General features: G+C 48.6%; 2 protein-coding genes across 3 annotated transcripts; both read left to right on the top strand.

Moving 5' to 3' along the window:
* Positions 1-3,505: 3,505 nt before the first annotated feature.
* On the top strand, positions 3,506-9,132 carry LOC142557615 (uncharacterized). Of its 2 annotated transcripts, none has more exons than XM_075669578.1 (2): positions 3,506-3,777; positions 4,987-9,132. In XM_075669578.1, the coding sequence occupies exon 2, from the start codon at positions 5,000-5,002 to the stop codon at positions 7,046-7,048; it is 2,049 nt and encodes a 682-aa protein (XP_075525693.1). In that variant the 5' UTR covers positions 3,506-3,777; positions 4,987-4,999; the 3' UTR covers positions 7,049-9,132. The 2 variants fall into 2 exon arrangements, with proteins under 2 accessions (XP_075525693.1, XP_075525694.1); XM_075669579.1 differs by having other exon boundaries at positions 3,506-3,768.
* A 95-nt stretch (positions 9,133-9,227) lies between these two features.
* Positions 9,228-14,042, top strand: LOC142557614 (uncharacterized). The gene is made up of 2 exons (XM_075669577.1): positions 9,228-10,601; positions 11,633-14,042. Exon 2 carries the CDS (start codon positions 11,646-11,648, stop codon positions 13,698-13,700), a length of 2,055 nt encoding a protein of 684 aa, XP_075525692.1. The 5' UTR covers positions 9,228-10,601; positions 11,633-11,645; the 3' UTR covers positions 13,701-14,042.
* Positions 14,043-21,928: the final 7,886 nt, after the last annotated feature.

Here is a 21,928-nt window from a genome sequence, read left to right on the forward strand (position 1 = left end):
GGCGAATCCACTAACAATACTTGGTCTACCGACCGCGTCTAGACATGCCGGCGCCGACGGGCTGTTGACGAGGGGCATTGTCGTCCTTACAAAGCGAGACGCCGCAACGGACTGGGAGGGTTCCAAGGTCGCTTCTCCGAATATGGCCACCCCCGCAGGTGCGGCGGGCTGGGAAAATTTGGTAGGTCGGTACTTCTGCAGGCTGATTTTAACACAGCGCAGTAAACAAAACTACAGTAACGCCCCTTAAACTTCGTAATGTAGCGCCACGCTTTGAAGAATCCCGCCTCCTCCTCGCACGCTCTGGCTAAGTCCGACGCCGCGTCGCTATTGGCCTAATAGCATCACGTGGGCCCTCGCGCCTTACTTCAGCGCCATTTTTGCTCGAGAAGCGTCTAGGGAGTGCCGAGGAGCGCATGTTGGCGCCGTTGCTACGCTCGAGCAGTGTAGGCGGCGCCACGGTCGAGGAGGTAGCGTGAAAGAAAGGGGAAACGAGGAGGAGTGAAGGCGGAGGAGGAGAGTGTCGCTACTTTACGAAGTTTAATGGGCTTTAAGCTATAGTCAAATGTTATCGCGCAAAATCTCATTTTATTTCTGCATTATTTTATATAATGCACAACACGTTATATAAACTTTGTATGAGTTTGAAATTGAAGCACGGTTTTCTATGGTTTATCACCAGGGCACACCAGGGTATGCGTTCTTGGGCGATTCTGTTCCCCATTTACGCCAGAGAACAATTATTTATTTTTACAACAGCAATAACAACCGTGCATGTACTCACATAAAAATACTCATCAAGTACATATGGACATAAAAATTTTGTATTGCGAGAAAGTGTTGGGCTCTTGAGAAGAATGCTACAAGTGTCGTCTGCTACGACGCCTGCTCGCTGCGAACGCGAGACTTTTCTCGCAGACGACAGGCACTTGCGAACTCTCTCGCTCTTTCGAAAGGTTGCGGCGGCTGTCACGATTGTCGATTCCTGAACGTCTTCAAGTACTTTTAAGCACATCTGGCTAGATAGCATGCTTGCGGCCTCCTACGAGTATGCTTCGTTATATTTTATATTGACGTACCGCTTCCGAAGCGTTATGGGATGGGTTTGCACTTACCCATTTTGCGCCACTAGACTACAGCCAACAGCAGCAACCTTTTCTACAGCAAGTAAGTTTGTGTTCTCAAAGTCCTAAAACACGCATTTCTATAAGCACATAAACGAGCAATACATAATGAAGTCCTCAATAAAATTTTATTGTCAAGCCACTAGAAGTAAAACTGTCTATGTCTTGTATCAGTAGTGCCTTTTTTCTTTCTGAAGTTTCATAAAGCAAGTAACGCTACAGCGCCAACCCAACACACAAGGTCCAAACGGTGAAAACATGTTCTTTCAACGTTTACGATGCCGTCGCTTTCTCGTCAGACCTTCGACACCACACCGCGACACAAACATCGTCCCAGCGCGCTATCGCCACTTCGAGCAACAGAACAAAGGCAGAGAGCTTTGCGTTGCACTGTCCCACTGCACGTTATATCAATTCCGCTTGGAGCGAAACCAAAACTGCAAACAAATACTTCTAGACTAGTTTGCCAGTCAACAGAATGCCAGTCCGCAGCCTGTACTTTCCATCATTCCCATGATGGTTGAACGATTGCAGCGCCAGATTTCCCTCTAGTTATACTAATGTGAAACTCTATGGTGTACGCGAACTGAGCGAACAACAGCAGTGGGTGCGAAAAGCACAGAAGCATGTATGGGGATCTTATCGCTCATGGCGTACACGCTTATTGTATCGGATACGCGAGTTCAGCGTTCACGCACGCAGATTAGCGCAGTTGGCAGCTTAGTACAATCGATTTGGGAACTCTCTACCGTTGGCGCCCAAGGCGGTCGACCCGTGCGGAGTCGACGACCCAGCGGAGCGGTGCCGAGTGACGTCACGTGTATTCCCCGCTTTTGTCCGTCGCGCAGATTGGCAGATTCGATATTTGATTCTAAATAATCGGTATTCGCGCACCCCTATAGGTGGTATATATAGAGTAGCTACTTGTTTACTGACCTACCGATGTGAAAGCGAATGGGATGTTTTCCTCTTTGATTTAGAGCCGCAATGTGCGGATACTTAGCTATGATATTTGTTTTTGTATTTCCAAGGAACATAATTTTTCACGCTTCATCCCAATAAGGTTTCGCAGCAATGACACACGCCGCTTTACCTTTTCACTGAAATTTTTAGGTAAGTGGACCCATACAATGCTGAATTCCCTGCCTCCATAGCTTGTCAGATACCACATTATTCTACGTCTTTCAAACGAGCTCGCCACACGTTGCAGCGACACTCTCATACGGCTTCTAAAATTGCCACGCTGACGATAACCGACAGAAACCACATGCCATAAAGATGGAACAACACCCCTGCTTTCTGGAAGAAAACTGGAAAGCACAACTTTCTATGCAATCGAAGATTACCATTAAGCACAGTATAGCCCACTACTAAAGCGAAAACAACACTAGTATTTAGAACAACTTCGCTATTTCTTCAGCTTCAGAGGGAAGAAAAAGTACTTGATTCTATTTGACAGACATTCTATCGATTAAAAAAAATATATCTTCCAGAGCGTCGTATACGAACTGTTATCAGCGCTCGCATACTAAGTTGGTGTTCCCTTTTAGAGCACACTATACACCTCGGTTCATGGGTGCCCAAATTACTGATAGCTAGCAATATTATCGTTAAGTAATATGATCAGCTTCCTGAGCATATGCAGCACTGTGTCTCCTGCACGAAATTTGAAAGCATGAAAAATTGTTAGCTTTTCAGATATTCGATTCGATATTCGTTTTTTTTTTCTCACTTGATTGGATTAGATACTCGATTCTAAATAATCGGTATTCGCGCACCCCTATAGGTGGTATACATAGAGTGGCTACTTGTTTACTGACCTATATATATTTCGCTGTGAAAGCGAATGGGGTGTTTTCCTCTTTCATTTAGAGCCGCAATGTGCGCATACTTAGCTATGATATTTAGCTGTGATACTTGGCTGATATATGTTAGCGAGACTGCCAACAAGCAGTTCTGTTGCAAAATATGATATTTGTTGTTGTTTTTCCAAGGAACATCATTTGTCACAGTTCATCACAATAAAGTTTCTCAGCAATGACACACGCCTCTTTACCTTCTCATGGAAATTTTTAGATAAAGGTACCCATACAATGCTGAATTCCCTGCTTGTATCATCGTTGCGATTGGCTGTTACAAAGCACAGCTGTCCAAATACCACATCATTCTAAGTCTCTCAGACGAGCTCGCCACACGTTGCAACGATACTTTCATACGGCCGTCGCCTTCAAAGATTAGAGACCTGTTTTTAAAACGCACATTTAATAGACACCTTTCGGAGAGCACAGATTCCGATACCGTGCGCACGGGATCTCGAAGGTCATTAGGACAACTTTATTGTTTCCGTTGTTTTCAAAAGATGGCGCCACCATTCTACGATCACGGCGTGGGACGGCACGTAATTATGCGGAGTACTGGGTTTTCACTCGCTGATTCATCGAGCATGTGAGGGCGTGCTGCCGGCGTTGCAGTAGTGTTGCAGCACCTCCGTGAAACGGGTGCTCAGTCTGCTTAGTACAACCTGTGGGAAGGCGAGCGCTAGACATGTGTGCACGATCTGCCTGCAACTCGTAGTCGTGGATAGGACTGCTGCGTACCGTTGGGCATCAAGTTCCAGCTTGGCCTGCAGCCGTAGTTTCGTCGTGTATGTGTCGTAAGTGATCGTATCAGTGTTCTTGCTTTTCATGATCATCCTCGTACGCGAATTGCTTTCTCAAGAATTCCTAGTGCTACTCGCGACAACCATTGTCGTCAAAACTGTTAGTTCGGCCTCCTTTATGTGGTGGCTGCGCGTTAATGTGCCACATGATTGTAGCTAACGTTGTGCGCAACGAGTGCTTTCCCAGCGACCGTGCAGTGACTTTGCGTTACTTTACACTTTTACACTTGAGTTACAGTCACTTTACATTTGTCTGCATTGTCAGCAGCCGTGCAGCGCTGTTGGATTATTTTTCTAGTCTGACGTTATATTTCCTTATGAAAATTATGTCCTTCACTTGACCAGAAAGCAGAAGGCCTCAATATCCAGCGGAAAAAGGGCAGCCAAGCTGTCGCCGAGTGTCAGCAACACACGCGCGCAGTTTAAAACGCGTGCGAGTGTTTGAATGCGTCAAAGAACGCTTCCCAAATTTTTGTGGTAACAAGGCGTACAGTCAACCACAATAGATTATGGACCACGGGTTCTTAGAAAACGTTCAATTCCCGAGCAGCCTGTGAAATTAGTCAGTAAAAGCGAACATCACAATGTTGTTCACATATCCTAGTAGAGGCTGTAAATGCGAATACTAGGCTGCGTTGTAAGGCTGCGCAGATATTTAGCTTTATCTCAGATCTTGTGTTCTGTAAAATGTTGTGGTTGAAGGTGCGGCACAATATAACGACAGCTTTAGGTTAAGGCACCTTGGCGTATCCCGGAACCAAGCGTCTGCTTGCGTTTTGAGATGCTCAAGCGGATTGCGTCAGGCCTCTTGCGTCCCCTGATCTCAAAATGTCCGATGAGCTGGAGCAACCCCGTTAATTTACGGGTATCGCAGCTGAACAGAAATAAATGCAAAAAGAAAAAGGTAAGCTTACTTCAAAACTGCACTTTACAACAGAGGCACACAGATTGGTAAAATTTCTGGATACGCCATCCAGTCGCGTGCTACGCTTTCTTAATGTGATATGGCTACAAACGTACAGCAAGGCGTCTGATTCTATGAACTTCCGTTGTGTGAAAGAAGTGTCTCTCATCCTCATCACCCATCTTGGACTGGCCGGCTGCTGGATTTGTTCGTGCCGGCTTTCAGGGCTCACGTCGGCATAAACGTCACCTTCGCTTATATAGACGGCATAAAGCACTGCAGGCCAATTCTCATTTCAGACTAGCCGATGACATGGAACCTGCGCCCACAGGGGTCGGTGGCATGGAAAGTGCGATCAAGTCCTTGGATTCAAAGCGGCTGTTGCACAGGGTCGGAAGTTTACTTGGAACGTTGAAATCCCGTGGCGTGGACCTACAAGCGCCCTGCAGCGACACCCTCGGCAAAACCAAGTGCTGGTTAAAGCGTCACCTGCCCGCTGTGAACGAAGTCCTCTGGAAAATCTCCATGCAGGTCGTGGAACATGCACCCGGTGCGTTCACGCTGGGCAGCGTTGAAGCTGCCGATGTGGACACGGTACGTACGGACGCCTCTTTTCAGGACGCCGGCCTCCTTGTGTACTGGCTGCTCAAGCATCACAGCTGCATCAAGCGACTTCTGCTGGGCATCACAGCTGTTCCCCTCTGGCACTTTCCTTCGCTGCTCGCCAGCGCAATCCATGCCAGCCGAGGCGTCGTAGAGGTCGCAGGCCACCCTAACGACATGACGGAGTCCTGGCGGGAAATCCGTCAGTGCAGGGTTCTGGCGTGCGCCCTGGGAAAACTGTCGCCTGCGTTGAATTGCTTAGATTTGACGTCGCTGAAACTGGACCACGTCGCAGCAGACTGCATCGCCGATGGAATTGCGAGGAGCAACCTGCGGCGCCTGCACCTGTGCAGCGAAATGTCAGCGAGTGTCACACGGAAACTGTTGTCTGCCGTCAGCTCCTGCCAAAGCCTGACCTCTCTCGAGCTCACCGGTTTCACACAGTTCTCTCGGTCCAGTGCCATCGCGCTAGCAGCCGCCTTGAAGCGCAACAGAACGCTACGGAGACTGTTTCTGAAGTTCGTGGAGGATGATGTGGTCGGTATCATCCTTGCCTCCCTGAAGCACAACGAAGCGCTACACGAGCTGTCGCTCGACTATTCGATAGACTTTACGCGTTCTACAATGTGGGACGGGCTTCAAGCACTTCGGGAGAACAGGGTGCTCAAGTGCCTCAAACTTACTGATGCCTACTTTTCTAACAGCTGTGCAATGGTCATAGCTGAAGTCCTGCGGCACAACAATGCGCTCGAAGAGATTTCGCTTTCTACGAACCAGATCAGCGACCTCGGGGCGCGAGCGCTGGCGAAGACACTGGAGCAGAGTTCTACCATAAGGCGTCTCGACATCTCACAAAACCGATTGACCGCTGGTGTCGTGCCGAAGTTTATAGAAGCGATTTCACGGAACAGCACGATCGAACGCGTAGAACTCGGCAACGTCGACATCCCCGAAGAGTGGGCCCCGACATCGCCTCTTACAGCTGATGTGTTCGCTCGCTTGCACGTTTCGTGGAACGGCCGCGGGCTTGAGGAATGGGCTGCGTGTCTACCCTGCGAAGGGCACCGCTTTCCCCGACCGTCCATTGGCTGGAACAACGCCGCGAACTGCTCGGGCATTGTGCAGTGGTTTTCCGCAGCGCGCGCCAGTAGTGCGTCTCTCGTGGAACTGGTCATCGAGTGTCCGCGCGCAGCGGGTGCGGACTGCACCGAAGCGGTCGTCTCTTTCCTGGAGACCACACATTCCCTCAAAAAGTTGATTGTGCGTCCGTCCCATTGTAACTACGTGTTCTCAGCTGCGGTTATTAACGGTCTCGCCCGTAATAAGACCGTCTGCGAGGCCGAGTTCCACCAGGAGCTCCGCGCCCACTTGGATGTTAAGGCTATTGAGGCCCTTCTGCTCGCCAACCGTACTCTACACCGTCTAAAGTTCAGGGATGACTCTCTCCCCAGCAAGGCGCCTACTTTGTTCGCACGTGCGCTGGAGGAGAATTTCGTGTTCCTCACTCTGGAATTTGAGCGCCACTACGTGAGAAACGACATGTACCCAATAGTTAGCGCCCTCAACAGGAACAGATCACTTCTGAACAGAGCAGTCGAATGTGTCCTGGACGCTGCTAGGGATGAGCTGTCGGTACGAGCCCTTCGCCTTCTTTCGGCCACCGAATCGCTTCTCGATGCAGTCACTGACGTTTCGGGCAAGACTCGCGAGGAGTGCCGGTGTTTGGTGCTAGAAGCAGTGCGCCAACTCAGCAGTTAAGCCTCTGAAGATGTTCTAACGAGTGACTGGCACATAGTAGAGGAAGGCGGCGAACGGCCGAGCGCTCAAGTGTGTTCATAGTCATTGTGTATAAACATTCTGCTAGATTTTACCCATTCGTCGCCTCGCAATAGATTGGTGGATTAGTAATGTCACTATAGGACAGATGGATGCGTGGCGCCGCAACGATTATGTATATAAAAGTTAGCCTAGCCAACCACAAATCACTAATTTTTGGTTGGCTATTGGTGAGCTAGGAATCGCAATATCGCCGGACAGTGCGGGTTCATGTGGAGACTGGCTGTAAACGCGCTGGACACGACGCACGCTGTGCTCTTTGTCGACGAAGCTGAACTGTGAAGGTGAAGATCTGTCTTAATGTGTCCTTTCCCTTCTCGTCAAGATCGCCTCAGACCATCTTCTGAGATTAAAGACATTCTTTCAATATGCCATCAAGTTTCAACACCTTGGAAAAAAGTTACGTTTAAGGTAACCAAAAACCCTACGGCTGTCATGTGTGTTTTCGTTTGTCCACAACCGAACTGCTGTTTCTATTTATTCGTAAAGAAATAACCACGCGACCCCTGTCAGGGCACTGAGTAAGTGGCGAATAAAGAAAAGAAAAAAAATCTGTTGATACGGCGAGTGATGCTTTCGACTTTTGCAGCTGGGTGTGTTATCGAGTTTTGCAGACAAATTGGTGCTGGTTAATATTATTTTTGTACTCTTTTATTTGTTTCGTTAGCCGTACACCGGAATTACTTGGGCGATATCAGAGAGCTTTAGCTTGTCCGGTATTCCGGTAAAACGCAGGCGGACGGGGCGGGGCGTTGGGGCGGAGGCGCGAACGTTGTGGCTTGACAAACTTTCAACTCTCATTAGCAACTGCTTCTCTGGGACGGGCTAACGGTCCTACGGCCCTTTTTCTTTGTCTCCTTCACCTATAGCAATCGAGACGAGGTGCTTGTTCCTCAGTCTAGGCTGTAAACACTAAACCTGATAGATCAGTCAGACTCCGTACGATGCAACGCTAGTCTGGGCAGTAACCACTTAGTGGTAGAACAGTGGGACTCGGTTGGTCGTATGTGGTGACAGTTGTCCTAGGCTCTAACTTAAGAAAATGTAGAATTAGGCGCTGTTTACTTGTGTGTTTTTCATCGGTGTTCTTTTGCTAACTCTGCATTTGACTGTGTAAATATTTTCGTTGCAATATATGTTCAAGTTTTGTTACCTCCAACCTGCCTCCTGCTTCATCAACGCCGATAATGACCATCAAGAGATTTTGATGGACTTCAAAGAGAAAAGAACGAACTCCCAGTAACCTTACTTCACAGGTGAATTAAAACATTCGTAGTAGGGCGTGATATATGTATAACATCTCATGAAAAGACCGGCAGGAGCTACATCGATTATCTCGCGCTAAAAAACAGCGCGAACCAGAGAACGCCCACAGAAAATATCTGCAGTTGACCGCCGGGACGCACGTGCGATAACGAAACCACGAGCACCCACAGTGCACTTCATTTATCACTCCTCAGGTGAATTGCCAGATACAAAAGCAACCTTTCTAGCTGACTTATAGCTGCGACAGTAATTACTGAGCACTCGTCTTTTTTGTTCCCCTCTTTAATGCGTAATACAAGGCGCGTATATAGCAGCTTTCGATCCGCGGTGTTCTGGAAGAAGTAACAAACATTGATTTTATATTTTGTAGAAATATTGGGCAGGTTATGTCTAACGTGTGTGGAAAGCTTGATGCGTGTAGATAAATACGGAGTTTACGAGCGTCATATGCGTGTTCTTTTTCTGGTTTCGTTAGAGTACGATCGAAAACGACTCCCAAGTTCAGATTTTGCACGATGTGTTTTCATGTCACGAGTCTTATGCTGGAAAGTTTCGATGTGGTTTAATTAGCAATTCCTAACGCAACTGCTATAAAGCTCACACAAGCCATTCATGTAAGTTTCTTCCTTTCTTCTTTTGTTCTTCATATATGCGTTTATTACAGAAACGCAAACGGCGTGTCACCAGCGACGTTGACATGGTGTGCGGATTATGCGAAATAAATTGATATTTCACGTGAAGTTTTGCCACTCTTCTCTTTCTTATCCTTGTACCATTTCACGCTACTTTATCAATCAATGCACCAATCAGCCGAATAGTGTGCTTCTATTAAACTGCACAGTGGTTACCTTTCTGCGTGCATTCTCATGCATGCTGCTTAATTACTCCATTGAATAAACATCACAGCATACCATGCATCCATGCCTACTCGCATTTATGCGGAGCAGTAAGCACAGTGTACAAACTTTGGTCGTCCCAGATGTGAACAACGCAGATCACCACCTATGGAACTCCACTCTAATGTCACGGTGTTTCACGGTACATAGTCATCACTTCCTTCCTCTTCTATTCCCCCTTTCCCTTACCCATAGTGTAGGGTAGAAAACCGGACGCTTGTCTGGTTGACCTCCCTGCCTTTCCTCTCTTCGCTATCTCTCTCTCTGTCAAGTAAAAGACGCATGTCAACGGGAATATTTACTGCACAGTCGACTACGATTTTTGAAGCGCGATCATGCACGGTAAAGGGGGTGTGTCGGCAATTATTGTGCCTGAGCCACATCGTGAACTCCCGTTCTGCCCATCTCCGCATGCAATAAAACCGTAGTACTCTCATTTACGAAGCATACATTTATTGCGCGTTAGTGAGGAGTGAAAGCAGCGCGCATAGTCCACGCGTAGCGCTGTGAAAGCCCCGCATAGAATAAAGAACCGACTGGGCCCCGCTCCGCGCATCTTGCGACGACGCCCAGTCGACCGCAGTCATAGCCTCCGAGACTGTGCGCGCCGTTGCGATTGGTTGTGATGTCGGAGGCCTCCCTCTGTTGGATGGGAAGGGAGCTGTGAAGATGGACTGGTTCGGGTAAGGTTGGTAAGTACTCTTATTGCAGGGTTGAAAGCGCCCGAGTGCACATAATGGCGCGTGCCAATCGCGCGTGCAATTATTACACTCCGGTCCGAATTCTGGTCTCGGAGGCAGCATGTATACCAATAGTGTCCCTCTGTACGCTGTGCGGAGCAAATAGAGCGACACTATTGTCCACAGGTTAAGGGCCACGCTGTGTTTATAGTTCCTGAATATATCCTAGGTCACTCGATTGTGGATACAAAAAATAAAAGAAAACGCACAATCGCCAAACAAACGTAGCCCTCATGGCATAGAGCTCCGTGACCTCCGCAAGCCAACGCTCTGAGATTGTGTGCATGCTAGTCTCGGAGGTAACAGCGTTCTTGTTCTTAAATTATACGCTTGACGGCGCCACTCATCCGCGGTAGAGGCCTAAAATCGCTATGACGTAGCAATGACATGCGTGTCTCACGTGGCCTCATTATGCGCAGAACAGGTAAACAACCGCGTCAAACGTGTATTGCGATACACTTGCCACGCCTCGGTGTAACGGCTGGCGCTGCCTGCTGAGCGCAGTTTCTGCAATCCCAAGCGGTCAAAATGCGTGCATCTGCCTGCTTTTCGTTGTGGCTACTACGGCGTCCTGTTGAGTATCACGTTTGAGCCTGACCCGCAGCCGTTGTGTCGTGTGTTTCGTAGGTTGTCAGTCGCCTATTTGCGGGCTCGCTTTTCATGGTCATTGTCACGCCACGCACTAACTGCTTCTAATGCTGATTATGATGCTGCTTAACATGCGTCTTTGTTAATTTATAAGTTTCTAGTCCGGTACCGGTAGAATGCAATTATTGCACACTTTCAAAAATAGAGGTCAGTTGCCTGTCATGATTTGGTAATGCCCGCTGCATGCGCCCCAAGCCATTTTTATTGCAATTTCCTTCTGATAATCAGGTTCCGAAATCGCTCGCACCTAAATTTCGCTTCGACATGCCATTTGGCGATGGGTATTCATTGGTACTATTTATTGATGTTGTAACGTTGTGTACTCTTGGAAATAATTCTGAATAAGATCGATAGTGCTATATTGAGGTATAGACATACGTCAAGATATAAAATATTTTATACTTCTATATGTCACCAATGTGCTTTTCACGAAGCAAATGTGCTAATATTTCAAAATGGCCGCCCATGTCCCCATGTCCCCCTCTTCCCAAAATAACTGTTTGGTACAGCCCTGAACTGCAGTGATTATTCCAATTATTCGAAAAGAACTATTTGAAAATTATTTGATATTCTATATGGTTCAGTCCACTTTTGACACTGTTCAATTTACATTCGCTTCGGTCTCTAAGATACTGCTTGCAGAGCCCTAGTGAGAAGTAATCCAGCCTTCTGCAAAACTTGATGTTGCAACAAAAGCAACGGATTCCTAAACTCTTCTACAGTGTTCGACATCTTCTACCAGCGTGAAACGCTCGAGCTATAATCATGGTAACGAACGTACAGCAGGGCGCCTCATTCGATGAAATGCATCCATCTGAGAGAAGTGTCCTTAATCCTTGCACTGGCCGGCTGCTGGATTTCTTGGTGCCGGCTTTCAGGGCTTACGTTGGCATAAACGTCTCTTTCTCTTATAATGACGACATAAAGCACTGAGGGCCAATTCTCATTAATTGCAGACTAGCCGATGACATGGAACCTGCGCCCACAGGGGTCAGTGGCTTGGAAGGTGCAATCAAGTCCCTGGATTCTACGCGACTGTTGCGCATGTACGACAGTTTACTTCAAAAGCTTAAATCCCGTGGCGTGGACCTACAAGCGCCCTGCAGCGAAACCTTCGGCAAAAGCAAGTGCTGGCTAAGGTGGCACCTGCCCGCTTTGAATGACGTTCTCTGGAAAGTCTTTATGCAGGTCATGGAACATGCACCCGGTGTGTTCACGCTGAGCAGCGTTCAAGGCGCCGATGTAGACACGGTACGTACAGATGCCTCTTTGCTGGAGGGTGCTCTGCTCGTGTACAGTCTGCTCGAGATTCACTGTTGCATCAAGCGCCTTGTCCTGGGCGTCACGGCTGTTCTGCTGTGGCACTTTCCTGCACTGCTCGGCCGCGCGCTGGAAGCCAGTCGAGGTCTTGTTGAGGCTGCGGGACACCCTGTCGACAAGAACGAGCCATGGCGGGACACATGTCAGTGCAGGGTTTTGGCCCGTGCACTGGGTAAGCTGTCCCCTGGGTTGAACTGCTTAGATGTTACGTCGCTGAAACTTGACCACGTCGCAGCAGAGTACATCGCCGACGGGATTACGAAGAGCAACCTGCGGCGCCTGCACCTGTGCAGCGAAATGTCAGCGAGTGTCACACGGAAACTCTTGTCTGCCGTCAGCTCCTGCCAAAGCCTGACGTCCCTCGAGTTCAGCGGTTTCAGAGAGCTCTCGCGGTCCAGTGCAGTTGAGCTCGCAGCCGCCTTGAAGCACAACAGAACGCTACGGAGACTGCTTGTGAAATTCATGGAGGCAGACGTCGTCGGCATTATCCTTGCATCTATGAAACACAACAAAACCCTCCAGGAGCTGTCGCTCGACTATCCGGAGGGCATTTCGCATTCTACATTGTGGGACGGCCTTCAAGCGCTGCGTACGAACAGGGTGCTCAAACGCTTCCAACTTACCCACGCCTACTTTCCAAACAGTTGCGCGATGGTCGTAGCTGAAGTTATGAGGGACAACAATGCGCTGGAAGAGCTTTCTCTTTCTGCGAACCGGTTCGGCGACCTTGGAGCGCTAGCATTAGCTAGGACCCTTGAGGAAAGTTCCTCGTTAAGACGTCTCGACATCTCCAAGTGCCGATTAACAGTTGGTGTCGTGTCAAGATTTGTAGAAGCGGTTTCTCGAAACTGCGCGGTTGAGTGCGTGCGCCTCGGCCACGTTGATATTCCTGAAGAGTGGACACCAACCTTGCCTCTTACAGTGGATGTGTTCGCTCGATTGCATGTTTCGTGGAACACCCGAGCACTTGAGCAATGGGCTGCGTGTTTGCAGCACGAAGGCCGCCGCTTCACTCGACAGTGCCTTGGCTGGACCAAAGGTGTGAACTGCTCGGGCATTGTGCAGTGGTTTTCGGCACCGTGCGTGAGTCATGCGTCTCTCGTGGAACTGGTCATCGAGTGTCCGCGCGCAGTGGGTGCAGACTGCACCGAAGCCGTCGTCTCTTTTCTGGAGACCACACTTACCCTCAAAAAACTCGTCGTGCGTCCGTTCCAGTGTGAATACGTCTTTTCAACTGCGATTATTAACGGTCTTGTACGCAATAAGACCGTTTGCGAGGCCGAGTTCCACCAGACGCTCCGCGCACATCTGGACGTCAAGGCTGTCGAGGCGCTGCTGCTTGCCAACAGAACCTTACACCGTCTCAAGTTCAGGGACGAGTCACTCCCCAGCAAGGCACCTATTCTGCTGGCGCGTGCTTTGGAGGAAAACTTCGTGTTCCTGACGCTGGAATTTGATCACCACTACACGCGAAATGGCATGTACCCAATAGCGAGCGCCCTGAACAGGAACCGATCACTGCTACACAGAGCAGTCGAATGTGTCTTGGACGCTGCCAGGGATGAGCTGTCGGCGCGCGGCCTTCGTCTTCTTCATGCCACCGAATCGCTTCTCGATGCACTCACTGACGTTTCGGGCAAGTCTCGCGATGAGTGCCAGTGTTTAGTACTAGAAGCAGTGCGCAGCCTCGAGTGTCAACCCTGAGGATATAATGTCACTATAGGGCATATGAAAGTGCGTTAGCGCCTCAAAGGTGTTGTATACAAAAACTAGCGCAGCCAACTCAATCACTGCGATAATTAGTGGTGGGCTAGTAATCATGATATCCCCGGACAGTGCGCGTTCATATAGCGACTGGCTTTAACAGCACAGGTGACTTTGCAGTATTCTAGTCGAGCTGTGGAAACTTGTCATCAAAGCTAACCTGAGAAAGGGAATACTAGGCGTTGTGTGTTATTTTCCTAATTGCCACAATTGTTTAAGCCCATCGCTGCGCGATAATCGCGTATCTCAGAGCTCTCAATAAAGTTTTTCCATCCATCGGTACATCCATCCATTCATCCTGTGCGACTAAATATCAGTTTATTCATTGTAACATCAAGCTTCAAACTGTCGAGAAAAATTTGCGTCAAAGGTGGGTTCTAACCAGAAGCTGACGACTGTGGTGGTGGCTTTTGCTACATTATTTATTTATTTGCATATAAATACTTCAATGTCCCCTCTCAGGGTGTTCAGTAAAGGAGGCATTGGAAACAAACAAAACAAAACGCGTATTAAAGCAAGTGTGGCATAAAGAACACGAGATATGTGACATTTAGGCACTACTGACAAAACTAGCAACTAAGTCGTAAACATAAAACAATAAAGATTGAAAAAGAAGCATCATAACGTCATTCTAGTGGTTAATAAACTCGTTTTAATTGGTCGCGTTGAAAGCAACATCTGAAAATATGCACTCCTTGCTTTCATTATTACATACGGAGTATACAGACTTGAGCATGTTCGCAGTGCATGTTAAAATAAGAACAATTCGGACATTCACTTAGCATTGTGTGCGTCTCTTTTTCGTTTGTCCTTGTGTCTCTCGCGCTGTTCTCATTTTAACATTATTACATTATATCTGAAAAGTATACCACAGGGCGGCGGGTCAAGCAAGGAGCACAACTCTTCGTCTTCTGCCTTCGAGTAATCGCTGCCCTACCTGCGTCCCCCCCCCCCAAAAAAAACCCCTTTCTTTATTTCGTCCCAGATGAGCGCGAACCCACACCAATTAGGCAAAAAGCAAGTCGTATACATACCGTGTGGCCCAGCTAACATTAGCCAAGCTGTTCAATAAAAAAAAACAAAACATGCGAGATACAACGATAAAACCTACGGTACCCAGCTGTCAGAGATCTTACGACCGAACTCGGTAAGTCATTAGGTTAAATCTTGCACCAAGTTTCTATACTTTTCTATTTCTTTCTTGCGAGAAGATGAACTTCGGCCTGAGTACATGGCCACAGCGGTTGCTGTCTATGTTGCCGTGTGAGGCGGCGGAAGTAATCGCCAGACTGAGTGCACAGGATGCATATGATTATGCAAAAGTTAAGGCTAGTCTCCTGAAGAAATACCGCCTTTCAGCCGAAGCTTTTCGGCAAAGGTTTAGAAGCACAGGCAAGAAAGATAGCGAGGGGTATCCGGAGTTTGCATACGGCTTAAAGGCCAACCTAGTCGAGCTAAAAGCTAAACCTAGTCGAGCTAAAAGCGCGGAAGCGTACGACAGCAGAGACATGATCATAGAATGCATGTGTCTAGAGCAGTTTTACGAAACCATCCCCCAAGCTGTGAAACTGTGGGTGCAAGACAGAGCGAATGTAAACACCGTGGAAAGGGCGGCTGAATTAACCGAAGAGTACGCAACCCGTAGAAAGTTGAACGCCGAGGACGGAAATTGGGACGGTCGAAATCGACCGCGGAAACCATTTCCGTTCAAGAAGGGTTCGCAGACTAGACGACCGGAGCTTGTAGGCGAGGACGAAAAGCCTTCAGAAAAGAGTGAGAAGTCAAACGGGGAAGCTGTACAAAAAAGCAGAAAAGAAAATTCGAATCTTTTAAACCGATCCGCCGCTCCAAGTGATACAAACTAGGATATATCGCTGTAAACTGTGGGAAGCCTAGCGTAGTTTTTTTCCTACGTGGATGAAAAAGACGAGAATATGGAACTTTTAAGCCAGTATCTTCACAACCTGCAAGTTAATGGTAAAGCCATGCCGCGTGCTGCGATACACTGCCACCCCTATCGACGTTGTCCATCCGTCTTACGTGACGGTAGATAGCTTCACGGGAGAAGTAGCATGGATCAAACAGGTTGTAGAAGAACACAGCGTGTGTCTGCCCATGGCCAAAGTCAAAATCAGTGGACCGTTCGGGGACCTCGTGACCGAGGCTGCAGTTTCCAAATTCTTGTCGCTGCAGTACCCTTACATTTTCTCGAATCGGTCGGATCAGTTACTGCGTGACAAAGGGCTTAAACTGGGAGAGGGCGTAGTAGAGGAGTTGACGCGAGGCCAATCTCGTAAAATCGCGTCGCTTTCGGATGAAAATGCAAAAGCTGCTCCAGCGGAAGTAGCAAAAGCGGCAACTTCAGTAACCGAATCCGAGCTAGGCTCGAGGGACGAAAAAACGGTTGAGGAATCACTGCCAGCTGACCAGCTCAATCAGAGCGTATCACTGGGGTGTCAAAGTTCACGCCTGGGGAAAGAGCCAGCTGACGCACTCGCAAGCGAGACAGGGTCCTTGCTATCATCTGCCTCAAAGAACTTTGATCAGCTCTTACGTGTGGACAGAGAGTCACTGGCAGCCGAGCAAAAGAATGATGACAGGTTAGCTAAATTGCATCGCACAGCTAAAGGAGGCATTGCTAGGCGCAACGTGACGATACAAGAGAGAGGAGGATTGTTGTATCGGCACTACAAAGACTGAAAGGGTAGGATTTTAGATCAGTTAGTCGAACCTACTAAGTACAGGGAGCACTTTTTGAGTCTCTGTCATGGAAATGGGTGGTCTGGCCACCTAGACATAAACAAATCAAGTGAAATATTGCTTATGGAATACTACTGACCTGGCTGTTTCAAAGACATGGAAAACTTTGTAAGATTATGCGACGCCTGCCAGTGCTCGCGTAAACCAAGAGAAACATGGAAAGCTCCACTAAATATAGTGCCCTTAATATCAGAACCTTTCAGGCGACTTGTGATAGACACGGTAGGGCCTCTACCAAAGACAAAGTCGGGTTACAGGTACTTGTTTACCATACTGTGTCCGGCTACAAAGTTTCCGGAAGCAATCCCTTTTAAAGAGCTCAGCTCAACCGAAGTAGTAGACGCACTTTTGTCAGTATTCGCACGAGTTGGGTTTCCAGCCGAAATTTAGGCAGATCAAGGGTCAGTATTCACCAGCTCACTGACTTCCACATTCTTACAAAAGTACGGGGTAAAGTTGATACACAGTTCCGTCTATCACCCTCAGTCAAATAGTGTAGAGAGGTGGCATTCAGTGCATAAGCGAGTTTTGCGGGCGCTCTGTTACGAGCACAAGAAGGACTGAGAGAATTGCCTTCCGGCCACTTTGTTTGCTTTGCGAACGGTTCCTAATGAAGCTGCACGGTTCTCGCCAGCAGAACTAGTGTGTGGGAGGACACTCCGTGCTCCACTGAGAATGTTAAGAGAGATGTGAGAGGAAAGAGGAGAGAGTCCAACAGTGGCAGAATACGTGCTAAAATTGCTGGAACGGATAAGTGCAACCCAAGAACTAGTCGGAAAGAACATGGTAGTAGCTCAAAGGAACGCCAAATTCTATTACGACAAGAATGCGAGGCTTCGTACGGTTAACGCCGGAGTCCAGGTAATGATCCTCAAACCTTTAAGAAAGAACAAGCTTGAAGTTCACTGGAACGGACCCGTTAAAGTACTGCACAAACTTTCAGATACTAACTATTCTATGAAAATGCCTGGTCGCAGGAAAGATGGGAGGATATACCACTGCAATTTGATGAAGCCATACGTAGAGCGGAGCTGAGTCGTTAACTGTACCATCAAGGAGCAGGATGACACTAGTACAGAGTTTAATGAGTATAAGGCGGCCTCCAACTCTAAAATCAGCCTGGAAGAAGTGTTAAAACATTCGGTAAGCTCGCACGTTCTTAGACCCAACCAGCTAGATGAGCTAAAAGGTATGTTAGGGGAATATCTCGACAGACTCGGCGATCGGCTAGGTATAACCTAACTAATAACGCACGAAATAGAGCTGACGTCAACCGAACCCGTAAGATCAAATCCTTACACGGTATCTCCACGACAGAGAGAAATTATGGAGGCAGAGATACAGCGCATGCTAGAGTTGGGAGTTATTGAGCCCGCTGAGAGTGACTACACGTCACCGCTAATACTTGTAGAAACCTCTAATAAAGACCATCGTCATTGTGTTGACTACAGGAATTAAATGTCATCACTAAGGATCAATTGTACCCGATACCCAACATTGAGGAACGAATTGAAAGAGTTAAGGCGTAAATATAGTCCGACGTAACGCGCGCACGCGCACGCTACGTTACGTTGGCGAAAACACGTAACCGGCGGCTGCCAGCGCGCCCAGACGAGCCCGGCGCAAATTTGGCTCCTGCTCCATTCGCGCGCCGGCGCCGCCGACCACGTCGACCCACAATGCATTGCGCGCGAAGAAAAAATTGGAGGACGCTTAAGCTTCGCCTTCAAGAGTGGAACGCGACTGCGTTCCCATCGACCCGCCAAGGGGTGTAAGACAAAGCGCTACGGCGCAGGGATCACTTACGAGGCGCCCCGCATCGGACTTTGCGTCCACCTATCACACGGAAAGCGTCGAGCAACGCAGCGTTCTGCGCAGCAACGAAACGTGCGCCTGAGCAAACGGAACGAACCAAAGAACTCGGTGTCTCGGAGGGGGAAACGATCTACGCCAGCCAAACGTCGTGATCGGCACGGGCAGAGAGATAGACAGATAGTAATCTAAAGAAAGGAACGGCGCTTGATTCTGCAACCCGCGTGGGAGCACGTAGAAGCGTCGCCAGGGGAGAGGGAGTCGGGGCCGCAACGCGCCTGGCACCGGTCCGCGCACAGCACAGCCCCAATGCACGCATGGCGCGCCACCTGTCGGGGCAGCGCCGTACATTGAGAGGAGGGGTCTTCTGTGTTTGCCGCAAGATGGCTCTGCGTTTCTCAGCACAGAAGAAATGTAGCGGAAACGTACTTCGCTATTCGTGTAAATGCGACTTCTGTAAGTTACGTGCTCATAATTACCGATATACACCGCAGTATAACATTCTACGGCACGTTTTTAAGGCAACACCGCGTTCACTAAAAGCGCGTTTGTACCGATTTCAAGCATCGAACTCGTGGCTGAGTGGTAGCGTCTCCGTCTCACACTCCGGAGACCCTGGTTCGATTCCCACCCAGCCCATCTTGGAAGTTGCTTTTTATTTATGAAGTGCCTGCCATGATTTATCGCTCACGGCCAACGCCGCGGACGCCGACACCGACGACACCGGCTTTTCTGCGACACGAGCTCCTTAACGCTATCGCGTTAAAAGGCGCCAACACAACTCCGCAGACGGCTTTTGCGGACTGCGCGCGACTTGGCGAACGGTCTGCGCATGCTCCGAAGATAGCAGCCGACGGCGCGCGCGTTGAAGTATAGAGGAGAAGGCCTCTCGGCTGGCGCAGTGCAACCGACGCAGCGCGATTGACCGCGAACGACGCTCGCCCGCGCGCCCATAACGTCGGACTATAAACGTGCGCTGCTAAATACATTTCAACTACAGATCTCGTGCGGGGGATACTGGCAAGTTCCCCTTTCAGAAAGTGCCAGCCGCTATGCCGCATTTATCTCACCTGTTGGCATTTTCGCCCTCTCACCCTCAGCTTCGGGCTGCAGAACGCGCCGTTTCGCTGCTCTAAGTTAATGGATATTGTCCTAAAGGACTTGCAGGAGTTCGCCTTGCCATATCTTGATGATGTAGCAATTTTTTCGGACAGCTGGGAACAGCACGTATCGCACCTCAAACAGGTGTTCTCACTGTTGAGGGGAGCCGGCTTAACGATGAAAGCGGAAAAGTGTAGGTTTGACTGCTCGCAGGTTACTTATCTGGGCTATGTTGTCGGCCAGGGCATGACACGTCCGGCCGAGCTGACACCAGCTACGATTGGAGAATTTTCACAGCCGCGCACGAAAGCAGACATTAGTTCATTTTTGGGACTTGTTGGGTACTATCAATGGTACATTCCGAATTACTCGCAAATAACAAGTCCTTTAACGGACGCCCTCCGAAAGGGAGCACCGAGTAACGTGCATTGGGATAAGGACAAAGAGAACGCTTTCCAAGGTTCGACAACACTTTGGCGACGTTATAGATCACTTTGCGCACTTTGGCGACGTTGCAGGTCGCTTTGAAGATACGGCGCCCACGCGGCCGCGCCGTAATTGGCAGCCGCCGGAGAAGAACGCCCCGCCCCCTCCCTCGCCTCACAAGCGTGCCTTGTGCCCTACCGTAGAGGGCGCGCTTGCGGCCCTTCCTCTAAACCTTCCTCGCTCGCACACGCGAGGTTGAGCCGCGTGAGCATTCTCAGCCTCGCACAATTTCACTTGCACATACAGCTTACGTATCATTAAACCTTCCTCTCGACTCTACAGCATATATACGGTGCGCGGTGACTATTCTATCGCCCTTGGACTTTATGCCGAACCTCACGGCGACGGCGACGACAGAAGTGCATCAGGAGTGTTCATATAATTGCTACCACAATAAAAAAGCGCTCTTTAAAGAAAGCTAAGAATGATTATAAAGATATTTGCGTCCCCTCGATGATATTTGCGTTTATTGAACAACAAACAAGGTACAGTAGCACGGTTTATTCGTTGCTATGTTAATATGAAACTGTGTCCTTGCCATGACGTCCCAGATCGGGAGCGGAACGCGAATCTCGGAATCCGTGCTGCAGGGGTTACGAGCGTTGTGCTCATGTTAATGTGGGCATATCGTGGCCCGGTCTCGGCTTGGCCAAAGATTTGATGACTTAAGAGACGTAGCCTTTGTAACGCCCTCTTGCGTGCATCTGAAACGGAGAACGCGCATCGAGAGACGACCGCCTCCTTTTTGTCCTTTTTCTTCTTGCAGCCATGCAAAAACAAAATTGTTCCCTTCACTCTATATATGATCTGTATCCATTCAGATGGACATTGCAGTCTACAGAGACTGTTCGCCTGTCTAGTCGGGAGTCAGTTCAACGCTAAGGTGGCTAGAACCATATCCACCCTAACCATTCTAGTTCTAGCCGCCATAAAAATGCGAAAAAAGAAGTGACTCTCTTGTGCTAAATGTGTACTTCCGTTAATTTTCATAACGAACTCGTAAATTTCACTAATCAGTGGCAAATAATATCAAACTAACTTTTGGATGCTGTTACGTTACATAAAGTTATTATAAAATAAAAAGTTTTCGGGCACAAAAACCAGGCTATGAGAGTGGCAATCCTCATTGTGCAATAATTAGATTTGCGATATAGTAGCTGTTTTCTGTATTTGACGCACGGTTTCAAAGAGACGTAGACACCTCCTTGAATTTCCCTTGGCGTTTATCATTTCCTCCTTGTTATAGCTAGAGAACGTGTGTTCAGTTGGGGTAAGAGAAGCGTTTGTTGAGTTGCTCATGTTGAAGAGGAGGAAGACAAAATCACAACACAAAGAAGAGAGTACACGGCGACACAGACGCTGCACTCGCAACTATACCGTTTACTTCAAAAGCTGGTCTTAAACAGGCATCCACCGCAATACCCTGTGACAGAAAAATGCAGTTCACATGAAAGAGGGGAAAAAAATTGTACGACGCTTAAGCTTCGATCACCTTTAAGAGTGGAACGCAATATAGCATTCAAAGATGCCTGACTGCTTCTCGCGCCTCCCGGCAACTGCAGCTTGTGCAACCGCAATGTTTACCGGGAAATGCTGGCGGCGAACGCTATGCAAAATGATAGAATGATGCGGCAACCATAACGTACATATACCTAATCTCATATAATAATAATAATAATAATATTTGGGGTTTTACGTGCCAAAACCACTTTCTGATTATGAGGCACGCCGTAGTGGAGGACTCCGGAAATTTTGACCACCTGGGGTTCTTTAACGTGCACCTAAATCTAAGCACACGGGTGTTTTCGCATTTCGCCCACATCGAAATGCGGCCGCCGTGGCCGGGATTCGATCCCGCGACCTCGTGCTCAGCAGCCCAACACCATAGCCACTGAGCACTAATCTCATATAGCAAGCTGTGGCATATCTATATGCCTAAATATATACGACAATTCCCGCTCACGGACAACTCTGCCGGCGCCGGCGCTGACAACGGATTTTCTGCGACA

This window comes from Dermacentor variabilis, chromosome 9 (genome assembly GCF_050947875.1).
Source record: "Dermacentor variabilis isolate Ectoservices chromosome 9, ASM5094787v1, whole genome shotgun sequence".
NCBI lineage: Eukaryota > Metazoa > Arthropoda > Arachnida > Ixodida > Ixodidae > Dermacentor > Dermacentor variabilis.

Bases quoted from the DNA above. Each gene is read 5' to 3' on its own strand.
- LOC142557615 (XM_075669578.1), top strand. From the start codon at position 5,000: ATGGAACCTGCGCCCACAGGGGTCGGTGGCATGGAAAGTGCGATCAAG.
- LOC142557614 (XM_075669577.1), top strand. From the start codon at position 11,646: ATGGAACCTGCGCCCACAGGGGTCAGTGGCTTGGAAGGTGCAATCAAG.